This window comes from Larus michahellis, chromosome 3 (genome assembly GCF_964199755.1).
Source record: "Larus michahellis chromosome 3, bLarMic1.1, whole genome shotgun sequence".
Taxonomy (NCBI): domain Eukaryota; kingdom Metazoa; phylum Chordata; class Aves; order Charadriiformes; family Laridae; genus Larus; species Larus michahellis.
The window spans coordinates 34,155,717-34,175,471 of record NC_133898.1 but is presented as its reverse complement, the minus strand read 5'-3'; the positions used below and the strand labels follow the sequence as shown (position 1 = coordinate 34,175,471).

The following is a 19,755-nucleotide window of genomic DNA, read 5'->3' as shown; positions in this document are numbered from 1 at the left end:
AACAGGAGATGCTTCTGCAAAACTCTTCTAGACGTGCAGAGATAAAGGATGGTTCTACCACACAAAATAATCAGATACAAAAATAGCTGTTCAGAAACAGCACACCTAAGGAGTACTTTAATCAAACATTTAGGTTACCTGCCAAAAGGACCATGATCTCTTCAAAATGCAATGCGGATTAAAGTGTTATCTAACACAAGCAGAAAACTAACCTTGGAGTGGAAGTTCGAAATGTGTTCATCATAATTTTCATGTCTTTGGATAGAGAAACCAGCTTTTTCAGCTAGATTGCAAAACTGGTTTAAAGTATTCCCTCGGAGTGGAGCAAATACCATTGCTTTTCCCTGGAACATTAAAAAGAGAATTTATACATTTTTAAAACTGGAAGGGAACCAGATATAACATACACCTGACTAAGCTTTTAATATGCTCAAGCTGGAAAAGTCAATTGTTCTCTTGGTAAAATACTAAAATAGGGTAATATAAATAATTGTTCAAAATACGCAAGATTTCTGTGATTAAACAAATGCAAAATAGAAAGTAATAAATAAATACTTTCTTTAGAAAACTACCGACTGCCATACATCTAATTCTTTTCATATAATAATGGTGGCTATGAATTACCAAAATAAAACACAGAAAAAGCATACAAAACATACACTCAATGCAAAATCCATTCGTTAGCTCATGACCATGAAAAGACTGTAAATAATGATTTTCTTTTTTGACTCTCGCACATACAAGAGTACCTCCCATTTGCTGTCAGTGGAATTACAACAATGTAAAACAAGGCAAAAAAGGAGGCAAATCAGACCCGATCATTAATTTTTTTAAAGCTATTTTAAACTACCTGAGCTGTGCAACCAAATTTGACCTTAAATTGGTAAATTGCATTTAAAGCAGGACTTAATGTTCTTGCATAGTAATTCTGGATCTTTCAAGATGATCAGGCCATTTGTGATGCCCAGGCAATACATTATGGTCCGTTAGCTAATTTTTTGTTCATCCTTCTGTATTTAAGACAACAAAAATGACTGCGCCTTGAACTGATAGATTTTAGACACTCTGTGCAAAGTACTAGCCCAAAACCTAACCTACTTGACACAGCATCTCTTGAAATCTTATTTGCAAAATTAATTCTAATTGGCTGAATACCGTGTTCTGTCACATGGAATGAAAACTGGTTGAAGAGCTGTAAACAAAGGTTAATATCAGCCAACAGCATATCACAGGGAGGGGAGCCACAAAGTTTACTGTGAGTTCTTGTATTTAACTTCTATATTAATGAGAGCTAAAACTAAATAGTGAGGTGCTGTAATCAACCAAAGAGACAAAAAATATTTTTAGGGATCTGAAGAAGTCATAAAATGATTAGATGCCGTAGAATAATATTTGGCTCGAGAAAATGCAATCTTGGATACCAGAGGAAAAAGCGATTAAAAGAGAATTTCAATGGTAACTCTGGAAAGTTACAATGCTGACGCAGATACTTAGTGAGGAGGAGAGGGAACAAATCTGTGTGTTACAGCTCATGCACAGAGAAGCTGGGACAACATGCAATAAGGCAGCAATAAAAACTCTACGTCAGTATCTATGGTACTAATGTGTACTTAAAAGATTCCAATCATTAATACCACAGCACTGTATTTATTCTCACAATGCCTCTGTGAGATAGGGAAATACTGTTATCCTCATCTTTCTCATGGGAAATTTAAGTACAAAGGAGACCTAGGGCAATATCCAAAGCAACTCACTTCTGTTCATTTGTGTAGCTATAACTTTAATTCCATGGCTAAATATGAGGTGCAAACGGGTGTAACTCCCACTGAAGGCACTGGAATTGCTTATGTAAATGTTAGGTCTGAATATAGGCTCAGCTCAGGATGAAAAACATTAAACACAGGAAATCACAATCAATGCGAAATATGCTGTAACTTCCCTTACATCCTTGGCATGCTTTAATGTCATCAGACAGAAGTGGGCAGCAAAGGGAGCCTTCAGCTGAGGATCCTCCTCCTCCTGCTGCCATCTCATGCTCCCTAGAACATTGTTTTGCAGAGACCCTTCCTGGCGTAAAAAGGATGAGACTCCTCTGGAGTCCCTCATTTTCATGAGCAGCTTCGCAGAGAGGTCCCTGTAATGGGAAACATGTCCACCACCCAGGGCTTACTGACCACAAGATTCAGAGGGGGACTTCAAGACTGGCTAAACCTCGGGAACGGAGATTGCTGGGGGCCCCAAGCCCTACATCGGCCATGGATCCAGCAACTTCAATGAGGAAGGCTCATACAACAGCAACCCCCTTACAGATTTCCATTTGGAGTCAGCAGTCCATGTGGTCATTCCTTCTCACACTCTCTGTAGACTAATTACTTCAAACTTAATTTGAAAGAGAAATACAGTAAAACAGAATGCAACATGGTATGAACTCTCTCTTAAAAACAGAACAAAAAGCTTGAAATAACTACAAAAAAGGGGAATGGCCTTTTATCAAAATCACTAGACAGCTGCTTTTGGCTTGCTCCTTAGTCAGTGTAAAACCCATTCCTCTATTGAATGTAGTGTGCATCCTTAGGATCTTGCTCTTGCTGATAAAAAAACCAAGAAATCATGATTAATCTCATTAAAACTGGAGGAGGTTTTGTGGAGGTACTGTCGTCAGTTCTGGTCTACCATAATCTGGGTTTGAAGCACTTTCTTGTCATCTGCCTGATCTCTGTGATTCTGATACCTGTTGTGGGGCTGCATTCGCATTTCTAATTTTAAAATTGGTTGCTCTACAATAACAAAATTAGACCGGTGGGCTAAGATCTACACTTGATGGGACTGTCCTAAGGCTGTTTAATTTGAAATTTGTAATTCAAAAGTGCCTCCCGGTTTAAGATGATGTTTAAAGTTCAGAATGGCCTTTCCTCAGCTGGAAAAATACTTCCAGTAAACTCGTAAAGAAAACACAGAGAAAAATTTCTATTTCAGTTACAGTATTTCGAAGTGTCATCAAAATGCTGCAACTAGATAATGGGACAGATGTTCACACATTGGACATGACTAAGACTAAGTTTACTCATCAATCATTATTAAAAGCAGTCTTATTTGCTGGTAATAATCACAGTTCAATAGCATCCAATTGACTTCATTGGGATTTTGAATGGATAGGCCACAGAAGAATCAAAGCCTTCATAAAAGATGTTCTTAATTAGGGATATATGCGAACAAACAATTGCTTGTTCTGAGATTGAAATTAAAAGCACATTTTAATGATAGGAAAAAATAAAACTAAATGTTGGCAAATCACGTAGTGTGCTTATAAGAGGAATAAAATACAGACATTCAAGATAAATTTGTTTGATGTAAAATTTCAGTGCCTAATTCTTGGAATTGGTTTACAGGTGACATTTGCCTTTGTAACAATTTCAGATAAGAAATTTTAGCCCCCAGTAACCCTGCGAGCTGCTCATTTCTGCATGTGTGAATTTCTGGTCCTCTCTTCCTGTGCCAATACAACTGTCCATGGGGCCATAGTATGAATCAGATGACTGAAATGACCAGAGTCCTGTTTCCAGGAAAACAAAAAGTTACCCAAACCACATCATTCTGTGCCATAAGGATTCTAATAGCCACAAATAACATCCTTAATGAAAAAGAAAGTACTGCAGATAAATTTATCTCTTTTTAAATTAACAGTAAGAATAGTTTACCTGTTCTGAATTTCTCCTTCAAGACAGCTTTGTAAGGATACCCGTTATTTTCTGTTTATTCCACTTTCCCTTTCGGTTTTGGTGGCTATTTTTTTCTTCGAACTTTTCTATCCTAGTCGTATCCTAGTTACATGTGAAAGATGTCTTACAGCTAGATCTGTCTTCAATTTGAGATCGTTCCTCTATCAATTTGGCAAAGTATTACCAATAAGAAAAAGTAACTTCTAAATTTGAGACAAAATAATTCATGTGGAAGAGTGAACTTAATTAAGTAGTTTATGCCTTAGCTTGGGCATAAACCAATGCCCATAAACTATTCTTAATTATTGCAACTGTCAAATTAATTCACTATTAATTTATTTTTCCATCAAAGGCCAAAGTATAGTGCCATTCAGTAGTTTCCTCTGATGTTATCCTTAGATATATACAGGCTAACAAGAACAGTAAAAATAATAATAACTATTATGTACTTGTGACTGCATTTTCTCTTGGGATCTCAAAAGGGCATATGCATTTATTTGGGTCTTTCAAACCATGAAAGCATATGCTTGAAGGCATCTCTGTTCAACACGTTCTTTTTGGACAAGAGAACTCATTTAAGTTGTCTGTATCCCAGCTTCCAACCGACACAATAGTTTGCTGTCCTCTTAGTTATGAATTACAATAATTTGCAAGGCCATGCCATAACTGGATATCCACCCACATGACCATCCATAAAGGGGAGTAGGCAAATGACTTTAGTTAAAAAATACAGTTCAGACAGTGGTCCAAAACTCTGCAACAGAAATTCCTGCAAGGAGCAAGAATTCCTTAAGCTACTTTTGTCAATAAGAGATAGAAACCTTGGTATAAAATGCTGAGCAAATAAGTACAGGCTATGCTATTAATCCCAATGTGCAGAAGCAAGCCAAACTAGGAAGACAGGAAACAAAAAGCCATCTCCCTTTACTCCTTCTACATTCACAACGGACTGTAGTTCATCTGCTTTGAAAAACAAAGGCATGTTCTGAACTTTAATTAGCTGACTGGAGTTAAAAAACAACAAAGTCAGGCCAGTTTTGGTTTCAAGATGGGTTAACAATTCCTAAATTGTCTATAGATGGGAGCTTGAGCTATGAACACTACTTAAAATTCAGGCTGCCTTATCATTTTCCTTTTTTAAATCAAATTCTCTGGTTGGGCTATCAGCCCAGGTAAAGAACGCATGTGCCTGTGCATGTACAAATATACGTGTGTACTCATGTTTTTGGCAATATAGACCACCAGACCATGATTAGCTACGAGCAGGAGACAAAACCGTTAACAGGTATTCTTCCACTCCAGCTAGAGGCTCTAGTCAGGTCACAGGGACCAGGGCACCTCTTATATACTTCTCTTCCTGCCACTCATACTCTTCCCCCCAGTGTCCTTTCATGGAACCACTACAGCGGCCTGTGGGGGCTACCTGAAGAACCAGGTGTGGACATTGATCTGGGCTGAAAAAAGTACTTTTTGCATTTTTTTAAACTGGCATCAGCTTTGTCTTCCAGATCATCTCTGGTCCCAAAAATTACTGCGCTCTGACAACTGATGTTACATCACGAAGTCAGAATGCATCACTCTGGGCAGGAGCTGCTTAACCTCCCCGTGCTGCTGCTGACAGAAATATCTGGATAACCTTTTCCTTAGGGTGGCTACATTTCTCCTGTCTTCCTGGCAGCCCTGCCCCACAGCTCATTAAAATAATTCAGTCTTAAGTAACTTGCCTTAGGTCACTCAGGAAAGTCTATGATAGAACCAAGAATAGAAACCTGATCACTCTTAGCAAAGAATGGGATTACCTACATGACTAAAATGACTCTGTTTCCTAAGCCTTTGCACGTTTGGGTCTTCTATTCCTTTTACAGAGAAAATCTCTTGTACAAAAAGTACAATACGATTTTTAAATAAAGTTTGGAGAATGCTTTGCTAACATGAAATACTTTTGTTTTGTAATGGAAAGTTTACGTTACTGGAAGATTTTTGTGTTAAGCACGAAAGGTAGATTTCCTATTTCAAATTCCTACTTACAGCAATTACTTCACATGTTTTCTTGTATTCTCATTTTAAAATCTTTTTAATTTTTTGGTTTTTTTAAGATTCAAGATTATTTTGGGGGTTTAAGTATATGCATATAACAGCTTTTTTTTTTTTTTTGCCTGTAGGCCTCTGATTTAACAGCCTAATAGACTGAGACTGGTAAAATATTTCCTCAGTGGCACTCATGTAGAACATCTAAGAATTTTATGAAGAGCTTAATTTTGTTATGTTCTAAGGTATAAAACGTGTAAACACAGGGCTTACTTACTGGGAAAAAAAGTTTTAGGCTACAATATAGACATAAGGGTTTTGTTCATTTTATAAAAACAGAAAAGAAAAGAAAAAATATCCTTTCATAATAAATAAAAACACAATGACAAAGGTTACAATTGAAGGGATTACAAATGACAGAAGCCAACATAAAAACTTTCAATATCGTACTTTTACTTTAATATGAAGACATTATTATCAAAGGAAAATACTTGAGAAACGCTTTGATAAAAATAATCTCACGCTATCTTTGAAGCGGTTTCATTTATTTTACTACCCACTGTGTTCCTTATCAGAAGGCCAAGTATAAGAAGTTTCCTAGTTTATGATTAGGAAAGAATCTGATAGATTAGAAGACTCAATTGAAGTTGGACATAATAAGTATTAAAGTATTACATGACATTAATCCTGCCATTCCATTACTCTCTCAATCATTGTGCACAGACTAATTATTCTGAAGCCAGTGTTCAGGAGAAAATAGAAACATACTTACACTGGGTTGGAGTAATCTCTTTATTGCATCAACAAGGCTAGCTCTGTACCGGTCCAGAAACAGGCTGACATTGAGAAGAGAACAGAATCCAGATTAAAATGGGTTTTCAATTCTAATGATACTAATGCAGATAAGTACAAGGCTAATTACATATGTTTACACAATGCTGTAAAAGAGAAACTGTGGTCTACACTTCAGTCCAGTTCAGCTACTTTTAAATATTAAAAAATACATAAACCCAAAGATAATATAAACCAAAGCTAAAATATCAGCATGAAGCAGATCTTCATATAGCTGAAATTCACAGATCACTTATGCTATCTATTAAAATATTACCATATCAGAAATCAGGATCAATATACAACATTTTACATGTTTTTTATATACAAGCAGGGGGGGAGTTTTTTTGAAGTATTTTCTGTGGTATTTCAGGTGTTGCTACTAAGGGTATTTTTTTTTTACTTTTACCTTCACAGTTGTGGCATTAATTCATTGTTATCTATTATGCATATTTGTTCTATTTATATGTCTATCTCTATCTATTCCTATAAAGAATTACAAGCCCCTGCCTCCTCTCTCCCTCAAACACTGCTCAAACACAATGACCCAGATCGTACAGAGTTGCCTCTCTCAAGAGTGAAATCCTTCATCTCCAGCATGGGTCCCGCAAGGATAGCAGCAGAGTCAATTTTCCCATGCAATGTTGCCAACATGCTCAGCCTTATTTTGGCGTGATTACCTCATGATTTGAGGGGATAATTCATTCTTCATGCCCCTCAGTACCTTAATGTATATACTAATAGTGGCAACCAGGGTGCCAATCACTCTTGACTAGATATTTGTGGACATGTAGTTACTGTGGATGGGAGTGCATTTACAATGGTTAGTGAACAACCATCGGATAGCAACCGATGCCTTTCAGTCCTTACTGCCGTGGGCTGCATTTATATTGGTGATTCAGATAAGAAACTCTACCAAGCAGGCCACAAATAATGTGATTCTCTCTTCATTATTTTTCATGCTTTCTCTGTAATAAGACAGCTTCCCAGCCCGTGTCAAGCTCAAATTCCACACTACACAGCATTTTGTCCATTCTTTATGATTCTATATCCCCTTTTCCTTCATTCTCAAACATCTCCTTCTGAAGGGACATGGGTAATTTTTTTCCAGGTTTGAAATTTCTAAAAGAATATGAAGAATATATGAAACCACTGAAGAGAAAAAAGTGGTCTGCCAACCACATGCCAGTCATCAGGAAAAAAATAGGTGTGGATATTTAGGTAAGGACACTCCACGGCTACTTAGGAGAACACAATATTACACATCGGGTCAAGCAGCTGTGTAAGAGCTGTGAATTTTTGCTGCTCCAGGGGGAAAAAATAAAAAAAGCCTACTGGAAAACTTGCCAGTGAGCAAATTTCAGCAGTAAAAAATGGCAGAACCTCACATTGTTGAGAAAATACCGTAGACTGGGGATCCATACATTTCTTAAAGAACATTTCATACAGAAGTATGACTGTTTGAATTTCTTCTGAAGTACCAAAGTGCTAGCTAACAATTTCTCTGATAGCCTGCCCACAAGAAAATTTAAACTTTAGCAATTGGCATGATGGCTACCCCTCAGCCTTGATTAATCTTACTGGAAGAACCTTACTGAAAAAATGTTTGTTTAAATTTAATTCATTGGAACAGCAGCTGATATCTCTAACATCTCCTGGGAGTTTTAATCACATTCACCTCAGGTAGATCCCTATGCAGATAGATACCATAAGACAATACTTCACTGGGAACATAGCCACCTGCAGAAGAGGTGCAATACAGCGCATGAGTCCTCTCCCAAAAGAATTGCTAAAAATAATTAATTTTCTTCAACATGAAACATTGCAAGCATGCACACATTTAAGACTTGCTGAGATCCTGTGTAGACAGAAGCACATTCCAAGTGAAAAATGCACTTATAATATTTTGATTTTTGAAAGCAGTGTAGTGGAAACACAATTTTGAGGCAGCTTACCAGGGCTAAAATTCCTTTTTCATGGACCTGCATAGCACTCTCTCTTTTTTACAATGAGATAGGGGCACAACTGCTGCTACCAATCTTGTTCCTTTACAAGGAGAGAACTACAAGCCTTTGTTCGCAAGAAACTGAGTGTCTGAGAACGTAAAATGGTTACATGACCTGCCAAGAGACCAGACAATTTCAGTAATACCTTTTCTGTCCGACTCCCACTCGATATTTTGGTGATATGGGAAGTAGACTCTTTGCCCTTTTAGCTTAGGAAACCCAGATAACCTGGGACAGTTGCCCTGGCTCTGCTCCCCAGCTGCCCCTGCCCTCCAAAAGGCCTGTCCCTGGGACAGGAGTAGGAAGGACCTACTTCAATTGAAAATAGTCTCCAATACTGCAGTTTCCAGTCTGTTGCTCTGTGAGCCACATACTCTGACCACAGGGGTGGAAGCAGAAGCCGGGAAGAAACGTCAATGCACTGCAGTGTCTCCAGGGAACATCTCTATCCTCCCTCTGAGTCGGGGGACACCTTGAATGAGGAAAATCCTGAAGAAGTTGTTAGATAATCTGTGCTGCAGACAGGGCCAGCACAGGCTTTGGCCCACGCAAGATTTAGTCACAAAATTTCTCTTACCAGTAGAATTTGTATAACTAAATATTACCACAGCATACTGGAAGTGTACCTGAGAGAATCCTTTAAAGCTCACAACAGCTCAGTAAAATTAAATAATGTATTGTTCTAAACCAGTCTCACTCAGTTCTCATACCTTAATTCAAATTTGGCTTAGCTTGCCATTACTTTAGTGGTAACGTCTCCTGTTTATGTAGTAAGGACGCTGTGAAAGCATCAGCTCAAGACAGGAATAGCAAGGGTTTCTCAGGCCAGCAAGGAAGTTTCAGATCACAGCAGCAGAGAGGCAAAAACACAGTTTATGACTCGGCCTTTGTCTAGGCAGTGCTCTTAACCGGGGAAATCTGGATGAACAGGCAGACAATCTTCCTTGTTTTTTTTTTTTTTCTTAATTTTAAATTACCGTTAAAACCAAAATGAAAGTTTATACCAAAACTCTACAGAAGTAACAGTAAGCCACAAGGAAACAAACTGAAAAAACCGAAGCAGAGTCTGTTTGCTTCATGCTGATATCCTTTCATGTTGTGCCCCGCAACAAGGGGCATATACTCACATTTTATAGGCTATGATGTGAACTTATTTTTCTTTTTGCATACTTTGCAATTGGTAAAAGAGCTTAGTTTACAGGTGTACTTCAGACACGATTACATTCATGTATAGTGCCTAGTGTATAGAGCCATTTATCTTTTTGTTCGCCTTCAACTACACGGCTGACATAAACTGAAAAAACCCTTACTTCCATGTCGTCAGATTCCAATGCACTTGGAAGTGTGTGCAAGAAATCAGGCTTAAAATGAATAATTAATTTAAACTGAAGAAGGACAACATGCATTCCTGCAAAAATATTTTCTTATATTAAGTGAAATACTAACAGAGACAAAATTGACATATTTTAAGATATTTAAAGAATACTTTCATTTCAGTTCTATGTTCACTCCCCATGACTTCAGCAAAAATCTCAGCAGTGAAAGTAATGTGGGATAGTCCCCCTTGGCCTCTGTTGTGCATATACTTATGCACATGCCAAACTTTAAGAATATAATCCATGTAACTAAGTAGAGTGGGATATTTTGCATTTCCAAAGGGATATGGGGATCTAGACCTTATATTGTCTCTACATTAAAATTATTTGTGAAAAATTATTTCACAAGGATGTGAAAGATGATTTTTAAATTGCCTCAGTCCTACTAGCCTTGACTTTCTCTTTCAATTACAAATCTCAGCATATAAGCTCAGAATATAAGCTTCCTTTTAAATAATCAGAACTCTGAGGCTCTCAGGAGCTTTGGAAGAGTCTTGGTTTTGGCCTGTCCATACAGGCCTGTTATTTCTCCTCCTCTATTCATACTCACTCTTACAATTCCAGCACCTGCATGACTTTATATCCACAAACATAGGTCAAACGAAAGTCTAGATTTCTGTCAGCCTTCACCTGGCCTTAAAAATCCCCCTCAAAAATACGCAGTGGGTGGATATGCTTTAAAAATTCCATGATTTCAATAGTTTTTTCCCAGTATATCCTTCTTCCAGGTGTGGCCTCACCAAGATTTTTTTTTTTCCTTATTTTTGTCTCATAGTTGACATTTTACAAGTTATTTTGGAACTGCTGAACCATGAAACTGTTTTTATTGTCAAAATCTTGAATGGTTAAATAATGACTAGCTTTCACAGTTTGCCTCTTATTTATTTTATAATCTAGTTGAGCTACTAAATTTAGCTCTTAACTAATAGACTGTCTGTTCTGGGAAATAACTTATTTTCCACCCCTGCACACAAGGTTTATGAAAGTCTAACTGTAAATATATGAATATAAACATATCGCTGCTTGTTGTAATCATGTACATTTTTACTTGAACCTCCATGTGGATTTGGAATACGTTTATGAATAGAGCTTGTTTTCATGTAAATGGGATCAAGCAGTACCACTGGTTAGCTATTCAGAGAATCAGACAATATCACCCTGGCTGGAAATACTTCAATAAAAATTTATCCATGTACCTAATATTTGAACTCAGATTTTTTGCTTTCTAGTTCTCTGTTCTAATCCCAGATTTTATTGACTGGCAATGAGCTATATGATGGTGTTAAACTAAATGCAATCTATTCTATCTGTTTTTATCACTGCATACTTCAGGTTTCAGCCGAGGAGCTATAAGAAAAGAGATATTTTTTTTTTCCTCTTCAATGGCAGCCCAACAAATTCAGAGAGCAAAAATCCTGCCAACAGTTCTCAAGCCAATTCTATATCTCGGAAGAGAAATACATGAAAATGAAAAGAAGATTCGAGTTTGATAAAGCATGGAACACTTTTCCCCCAGTCTTTTCATGTACCAGAAAATCTAGCGTCCATAACTAAAAGAATGGTTTCTAAAAGAAACAAAGAATAAAAGGATTTTCATGCTTATTAAACTATATATATGGGCACTTGCAATAAGAAAATAGAGACAATTTGTGAATAAAACCAGGTACTTTAAACTAACCTGCGCATTTCTATTTATTTTTTAGAAATCTATAAATATTTATACACTTACCTGCATCTTAAGTGCTTCAAAATAAATGTACAAAATGCAGGCATTTCAAATGCATTATGTATTTTACCTGTCATGTTTGACTCTGTTTCCTAAAGAAACTACACTATTTCCAAACAGACTGGGAAGAGTATTAGGCAAGAATATTACTGAAAAAAACAACTTAAGTCTTGCTCCACTCTGCTGTACTCCCCGCACAAATAGGATGACATGGTGTGAGTATCAAGAATACAAGAGATGGCACAGCCAGGTTGTTTTGATATTTGTGTGAAGAACAAATTTAACTCTAAATCTCTTGGCAAGACCTTGCTTCACCCACATAATCTGGAGAACATCCATATGTGAGCCTTGTCTAAGCCTCCGAGAAGACTGCTGCCCTCCTGCTCATGTCCGCCAGCACTCTGATCTGACTTTCATACTTAATCTGATCTAATCCTGTCCAGCATTAACTTCATCTGTGCAATGAAACCTGGAGTATCCATTCTAATATTTGGTGAGGAAGGCATTTACTAAATTACTTGCTGAAATCATATGGTGTTGTTTAGCTCCTTATTTTAATCAGATGATGCATCTCTGAGGCACATTATCAGCGATTAGTTAGAAACCCTTCTCTGTCCTTTTTGGGAACAAAGAACTTTTCTGAAATTAAATGCTAAGGGAAATGAAGCACTGTTGCATTCTGTCAACAAATAGGTATTAGAAAAACAAAAAAAGATGACTAAACACAATTTCTCCAGTGTTACACAAAACCAGTAACTTTTCTGAAATAAGAAGAGTTTGCTTAAATAGCAAAATATCAAAGCTAAAAAAAAAAGGGGGAAAAAAAAGCTTTAGAGGAATATTTTATCAGAAGCCACTTAAAAAGAACATTGTTTAAAAAGACAATAGACAGCTTCATACTTTCCTTTGCCTTTTCCTTTAACTATTTCTTAGAAATGTACAGATATCTGCTGAACTGAGCTGTGCTAGGAAGTCCCCGTTTTCAGAATTTGGTCTCTTAAAATAGTTACCAAATAGTGCACCAAAACGTAAATAGCCTTTTCTGTTTCGGACATTTAAAGGGTCAAGAGCAAATATTAATGAAAGAAAGACAGATTCATTTAAAAATATCTACTCTCCTAAATGAAATTTGCACACCTCTTTTTACATTGTCTCCATTTATATAACACGAATTATTAATAATGTACCATTTTTAAAGCATGCAGCAAATACAGCACAGCACAATTCTGCAAATCCAGTATCAGAAAAGAGTTGTGTCAATAACCAAATCTATTTGCAAAAATTATTAAACAATATACACATATCAACCTTTTCATAAATTAAGTGCTGTGCTCCCATTTTTTTTTTTTTTACTAAGAATTCTCTTACAATTAACATGTACCTCTGTAAATAACATAAAGCCTATGTCTACAAATATTGCTGTCAAATTGATTTAAGAAACAGAATGTGAGGGGGGAAAAAAAGGTTTCGAAAATCTTTTTTCCTTGGAAAGATTTTCTGGGGAGCAAAAAATATATCCCTTTATATCAATAGTCAGATCTTTCCTAAGAAGTAAGCTAATTGAGCTGTTTGTGTTGATAAACTCCCTTTTCTCCAGACTGTTCCTCACTGAGCCATAATTATTTGCAATTTGCCTAAGTCGTCCATTTACTGATACGTCAAGCATGAAACAGAGGCAATTCCAGAAAATGGAAATGCTTCTCAAAATCAATCTTTGGGAAATAATGTGGTAGAAGTTACTGTGTGATAGAAGACTACCTTATAACTGTCACATGGAGATGAATATTAATTTGTTGAGGTTAAGGTGGCTTTGTGCTTCATTTGTTGACTTTGCTTAGCCATCAGCAAGCAGCACAGTACAATTACTCCAGCAAAGCTATTTTTCTAACATGAGTTTTATGATTTTTATGTACTTACCAGTCAGCACACATAACAATGTCAAAATGTCCTTCCAGTTGAGAGACATCTGTCTCATTATCCCATCGTAAAATGCTAGAGGAAAAAAAGATTTAAAAAAAAAAAAAGAAAAGAAAAAAGGAAAAAGGACGTACATTTTTCATCTTGAGATTTTTAAAGTATTAATATTATTCTAATGTGACACAGAATATTTTAAAAACTGTACACTTGTTACTTTCAAAGATGAATGTAAAAATATTGTTCTGTATATTTGTAAGGTTTTAAATCTCAAAGCTAACGTGCTATTTTTTATTATAACAAAAAGGCAATCCACACAGGTTCTGATGAGTGGATCACCAGCAAATATGCATTTCTGAATTAGTGGCACACGTATGGCTTCAGATTTTTACCCCTTAACGTCACTGCATGAGGAAGTGAAGTCAGAGTACTGACAATCTGAATGAAAACCAAATTTGCAGAGTACATGTGAATTCATGGATCTCGGTTACATCTGGCAGGCAAGTCAGCTGTGTTTCTCATTGATGAAGTGAGCATTCACTTGGGCTGGAGGGAGGAGGGACAGGGTGAAAGAATGCCAAGCTTAACTTCAATGCCAGCTACGTTGCCTCAGGCAAGCTTAAAAAATACAGCAGTGCTGACTCTGTCAACACCTATTCTCTCATAGGTGATAAGTTATTTAATTCTAACGTACCCAATAGTAGGCAAAAAGGCACATATGTGCAAAGTTCTTCTTTGTTTATAAATGCTGCTGATTTATGTAGCTGCCACAAAGAATTTCAGTACTTTATTCCCATTTAAAAACAGCAACTAGTATTGGAATTTATTGCATACTTAAAAATATCATTACCCCGAAGACTGGAAGATGCATTTCTATTTCTAGTCTATTTTTTTAAAAAAGAATTTACCCTTCTTTTTCATTTCCTGGTTATTTATAATAGAAAGTAGATAAATATTTATGGGAAAAGCACTTGTGGGGGAAGGGTCTAATCTGATCTTGTCAGGTTGTGCATGCTTATCTCAGTTTTGTATGAGTCTTGACCAAATAGACCCTTTAGTCTTCCCGCAGCTATAATCTACTTCTGGTTAAAAGCCATCTCCATTCACATCCTACTTCTAATATTTAACTGAGGATCAGTTATAATGTGTTCATTCAGAAATGTTCCCTAAGTATACAGGAAAAAAGGAAATTTTATACATTGACTATACGATATGCAAAAAAGGCTCGTAAACAGAGACAGATAGATATAGAGCCACAAAGAATTAAGGTACCACTATATGCATGTACATGTGCACAGGCACAAAATTTAAGAGACAATCCTTTTAAAACATGGAAATTATGAAAGGAGAGGCCCAGTTGGTTGGGAAAGCTTTGATTATGTGGGGCTCAGTGTAACTGAACAGATCAGGACTCATTAGCCCATTTGCCCTCCTGGAATTTACTGTGACAATCCAGAGAGAGAAAAGAGTAGATTAATTTAATTTTTCCCCCTCAAATTGAAAGTATTCCAGATTTTAGAAGCCTAGGTAGCTTTGCACACTGGCACGCAGCAGGCATCCAGTAGTGGAAAGTGACAAAGGAGAGTTCTCACTCTCAGCTGCAGGCTGCCTGCTGGCTACCAGCGGCTTTTTCAACCCTGTTTCCGTGGAAACTTAGGTTAGAATGGTGAAAATTAGGTAAAGGTAAGTTTTGTGGGTTTAAAGCACGCACTCTAATACTTTAAGAATCCTGAAGCAGAACTGGAAATTGGTAGATGAACTGTGAGCCTTAAAAGGCCACCTTTGGTTCTCATTGCTACAGAAAGAGAGATCTGATCAGTACCACTATAGGGATTTGAATTATGATTTTTTTAACCCATATATTTACTATACTTCACACATGCAGTTCGGAAGGCAGCACAGGTGCCTCCTCCTGGAAAATAAAAAAACCTTCTCTCATGTTACTGTCAGGTTCCTGCTGAGCAGCCAAAATACAGCATTTTCTGTGCACACCTACCGTAGGCACAAAGGAGTTTGTGCGGGTAGGTAAAAGCTCAGAAACCACAATGCTGAGCAAAATATGGCATCAACGAGTTGCCAGGAGCATGCGCAGTGGCGCCACGTGACTGGCATGTGTGCTGTTAGGAGGACACACGTGTGCTAAGGGCCCCACGTCCAGCCGTAAGCCTGTCTTCCTCCATTTTCCTCATCTGGCACCAGGGCTATTCTTGGTCTCTAGGTCCAGCACAGTTGCGTTCCCAAAGACATGATAATTATGTAAAGGCCAATGATAAATTTACACACAAGATTTTCAAAATCAACTTTGCCATACATTTTCAGAAGGCACAGGAAAATCTTCATTCCTGTGGGGAAATAACCATGTAAACTAAAGATAATTTCTACAAAATAAATACCAACAGGACTCATTCTGATCTCACTCAGGATGTGTGCACATTGCCGGGAGAGATGCAACTACAAGCCGTGTATATTTATCCATGCTATCTTTAGACAAGTGCACGTTATGGCTAGTAAGCGAAGCGCGGGTAGGGTACATGAAGCTCAATACCGGCTGCAACCTCCAAAACTGTTTAGGTAGCCAACTAGCTACCGTATCTACACCGTTATCCATTTAATGCTGCCACGAATGTGCACGAGATGCAATCAAACATCTGCACCTGCACCTGTAAAGCCGACATGCCCCCACGTATCAGAAACAATTCTGCCCAGAGTCAGCATTATTACATCATTAACACGGATGTCAGAATCAGCTTGATTTTGAATCAGAATCAGCTCTTTTGGATTCTAGCGTTAATGAAAGTAGTGAATCAGAGTCAGGACGTATATGAATGCCACCAACTAACCATACACGTTGTTGTAATCCAAACACAATCCCTGAGTGTGAAGCACTGAAAAACACACTGACGTTGCAAAATAATTCTGAGAAAGGTGAAGATGTGTGTATGTGTACCTAAATGCATGTATCTATACACAGTAAGGGGGTGAGGAACAGTAATTTTTCAGGAATTATTGAGGACATGACTCTTGGACATAGTGGTCAGACCTGAAAGAAATACCAAAGGCACCATGAAGTAAGGGCTGATTGCATTTCCATTTAAAGAAAAGCACTGCTAGGAAACCCAGAAAAGTGGTAGCAACAGAAATATGAAAATCTCAGTCTTTATGAAGCTTCCTTTAAAAAAAAACAGACATAAGTGTAAAAATACTACACCACAAAAAGTCTTTTAAATCGCCAGCATCATGTTGAGTGCCAACATGAAAAAAAATGCAAGCCTTATTAATACTTTCCTCTTGTTCCCTTTCCAGTGATGCTAAATCAGTGGACATAAACAACTTTTTTTCTAAAGATACTTTTCTTCCAGCAAATAAGAAGTTTTAAAGCTATAACACTGGTATGTCTTTCTTTTAAGGGAAGACGCTACAGTACTAACATCTAAAATAATTTTCTAAATTTGAAAAATGTGCTTTAATCTGTATTTCTGTCCAAGCCACACCTTCAATGGCTTCTTTGTTAAAAAAACCCCAAAAAACCAAAAACCCCAAACCAAACCAAACATGAACCACAAAAAAACCCTCAACATATTTAAGGCTATGTAAAGCCCACCCTTGACAATATTTTGTACTGGCTTATTAACTCATGCAGGTTTAGTTTCTCACAATCAAAACCAGGTTTAAGCAGAAAAGGGTCTCAAACCCACTGGAAATAGAAATCAGTTTGGGAGATTTTTTTGGCTACAACAAGAACATTAAAAAATGAAATAGGATGCAAAGAAAAAACACTACTGCACTGTTCGGGTCAAACTGATGGTGGATGAAACTTGGTACCCGCTAATGGCTGCTTTATGGCCTGTATCAAATGAATTTGACCAGTTTTCAGAGGAAAAGTACCCACGTCACAAACCTATTACTATAATTAGCAATCTTGATGGCAGTCCTAGCAAAAAGGACAAGGACTGAATGAGCTACGGAGAATGAACTATCCTCTCACATGCAGAGGTGGCTCTTCCAGGTCAGGGATAAAGCACACTCGTGAAACAGTCTGAGAAAATATGTACTGATGCTTTAGTTTCCTAGGCTGTCAACCTTACACAACAAATTCAAAAAAGTAAAAAATTCATTAAACAAAGCCCCAGAAAACACACAACGCAAACAATCAAAGCATTTTTTTCTTTTCTTCCCCCTTTAAAATTTTTTTAATAGGTAAGCAAGCCAGAAAATGTGATTAGATCAAGATAAAAAGAATTGTAATGATAATACAACAAAAAGATCAAGTAAGAAAATAGAAATTAAGTACTTACTACCAACGTACCCTCAAATACCCCCTTATATTTCAAAGAAAAAAAAACAACAACAAAACAGCAAACGTTGCAAGGATAGTTATGGCAGCTAAAGCTGCACTTCCCCTGTACAGTAACTCTAATTTATGGAGGATAGTCTGACAAATGTCGACACTCTTTTTCTTACACTGGTAAAGTATCTCAGCAATCTACAACAAAAGACCTGATTTTACCAGGTTTTTATTTCTCATGCAAAATTCCTCATTACTATTATTATTCAACTTCTGTTATTCAATGTTTGTCTTCCTAGTGTGCCTAGGCAGGTAACTTACATGAGAAAAAACAGGTTAAGTCTCTGATTGTTAAAACTTGAAACATTTCCAAGTCCCTCTGAGATGTTCTTGTGATGAATGGCATAGGCTAGAGTAGCTCTCAAGTTAGCAGAAAAGTAGTTGTGCAGATAAAGACAAAAAAATCAAAATTAGAAGAAAGGACAAAAGACACAAAAGCCTTACACGCTTCAAAATGTATTAGTAGTTTAAAGATAAAAAAAATTGTCCCACTTAGCAGATGAACAGCTACCAAGAACCCCCACTACCCACCTCTTCTTTTCATATTTTAATTTAGGCTTCAGTCTTTGAAAAGCATTATCATTGGTAAGTATACAGGTTCAGGTAAAAGGTTTTGTCTGGCGGTTTATATGATTTTTCTATGACATTAACCAAGCAAGTTCATTAACACATTAACAAAAGGCATCATCTGGATGTTTCTCCACACCATGATCTTTATTTGAGATCCCTCAGTTTTGTATAAAGATCAAGAAGATGGATTTTAATTTAGCAACAGAGGCAACGTGTACACCTATCATTACAACTCCTCCGAGGAGTCTTGCAAATTTGCCTACTATCTTTTCCCCATCTTTCTCATTAGGTTGCTCTTACTTCTCCACCTTCTTTCACCTTCTGCCTTTCTTACCTTCACTGCTTCCCTTTGCTTTATATTTTTATCCATTGTCTCATTCCCTACAGTGCATACCTGGTTTGAAGGGGCCAAGGTCAGATTTTCAACCACAGGTACCCAACATCCATCAACCATTCTCCCTTTCCTCTCACATTTCTAAGCCATTTGAATGTGATATTTACAATTGCTGATGGACATTGCTGTTCAACAATCACCTTGCAGGTTTCAGCAACTTCCATGTCATTTACCTACTCTTGCCAAAGCATACCGATGGTTTTTCTCAGCTAGGCTCTGAATCTACACTTTATCCCTATTCTCCTGGATGTTTCCTCTCTCTTCAGCCCAGTAAAATCTTGCTATTTCTTAGAATTTTTACTTCCACTATTTTCTATTTGGTGGTTGGTTTTTTTTTTTTTAATTAATTGTCTCTTACCGTTTTTTCAATGTGCTCTTCTAAAGATTATCTTCAAACCTTTCTGACATTTCTGATAATTTCACAAAGTTCCACCTCAATCTCTTCTTCCTCTGAATTATACTTCTGGGCTATCTCATCCATAAAAGCTAAATCCAGCCACACACTGCTCTACTTCACACTGTGCATCCAGACTCACAACTCAGTATTTTTCACAGCCCCAGTGAGTGAGAAGCTCATCACCTCTAAATTACAACAAGGCATTGTTGTTACCACCTCTTCTCGATCCCTTTGGACATAACCATTAATTCCAGTCTGTAATCTAGACTTAGTTTAGACCTTCCTCTATAGTTGCATACCTCAGCTCTGTTCAGATTTTGATTATTCTCTCTGCACAGCATCTCTAAGAAGTGTCTTATCTACTCCCTCAACTTGAACCCTTGACCATGACATCATCACTTACATCTTAACATCACAACATTGTTCTCTCTGCTCTTGGAAAATGCAGT

General features: G+C 37.1%; 1 protein-coding gene across 1 annotated transcript in view; it reads right to left on the bottom strand.

The window, feature by feature from the left end:
- Positions 1-19,755, bottom strand: part of CAMKMT (calmodulin-lysine N-methyltransferase) — a 226,340-nt gene that overhangs the window by 8,009 nt on the left and 198,576 nt on the right. Inside the window, exons 8-10 of the mRNA XM_074579629.1 lie at positions 13,604-13,678; positions 6,520-6,583; positions 213-344 (exon numbers count right to left, since the gene is read on the bottom strand). Coding sequence (XP_074435730.1) covers positions 213-344; positions 6,520-6,583; positions 13,604-13,678 — 271 coding nt within the window. The remainder of the gene's footprint in view (positions 1-212; positions 345-6,519; positions 6,584-13,603; positions 13,679-19,755) is intronic.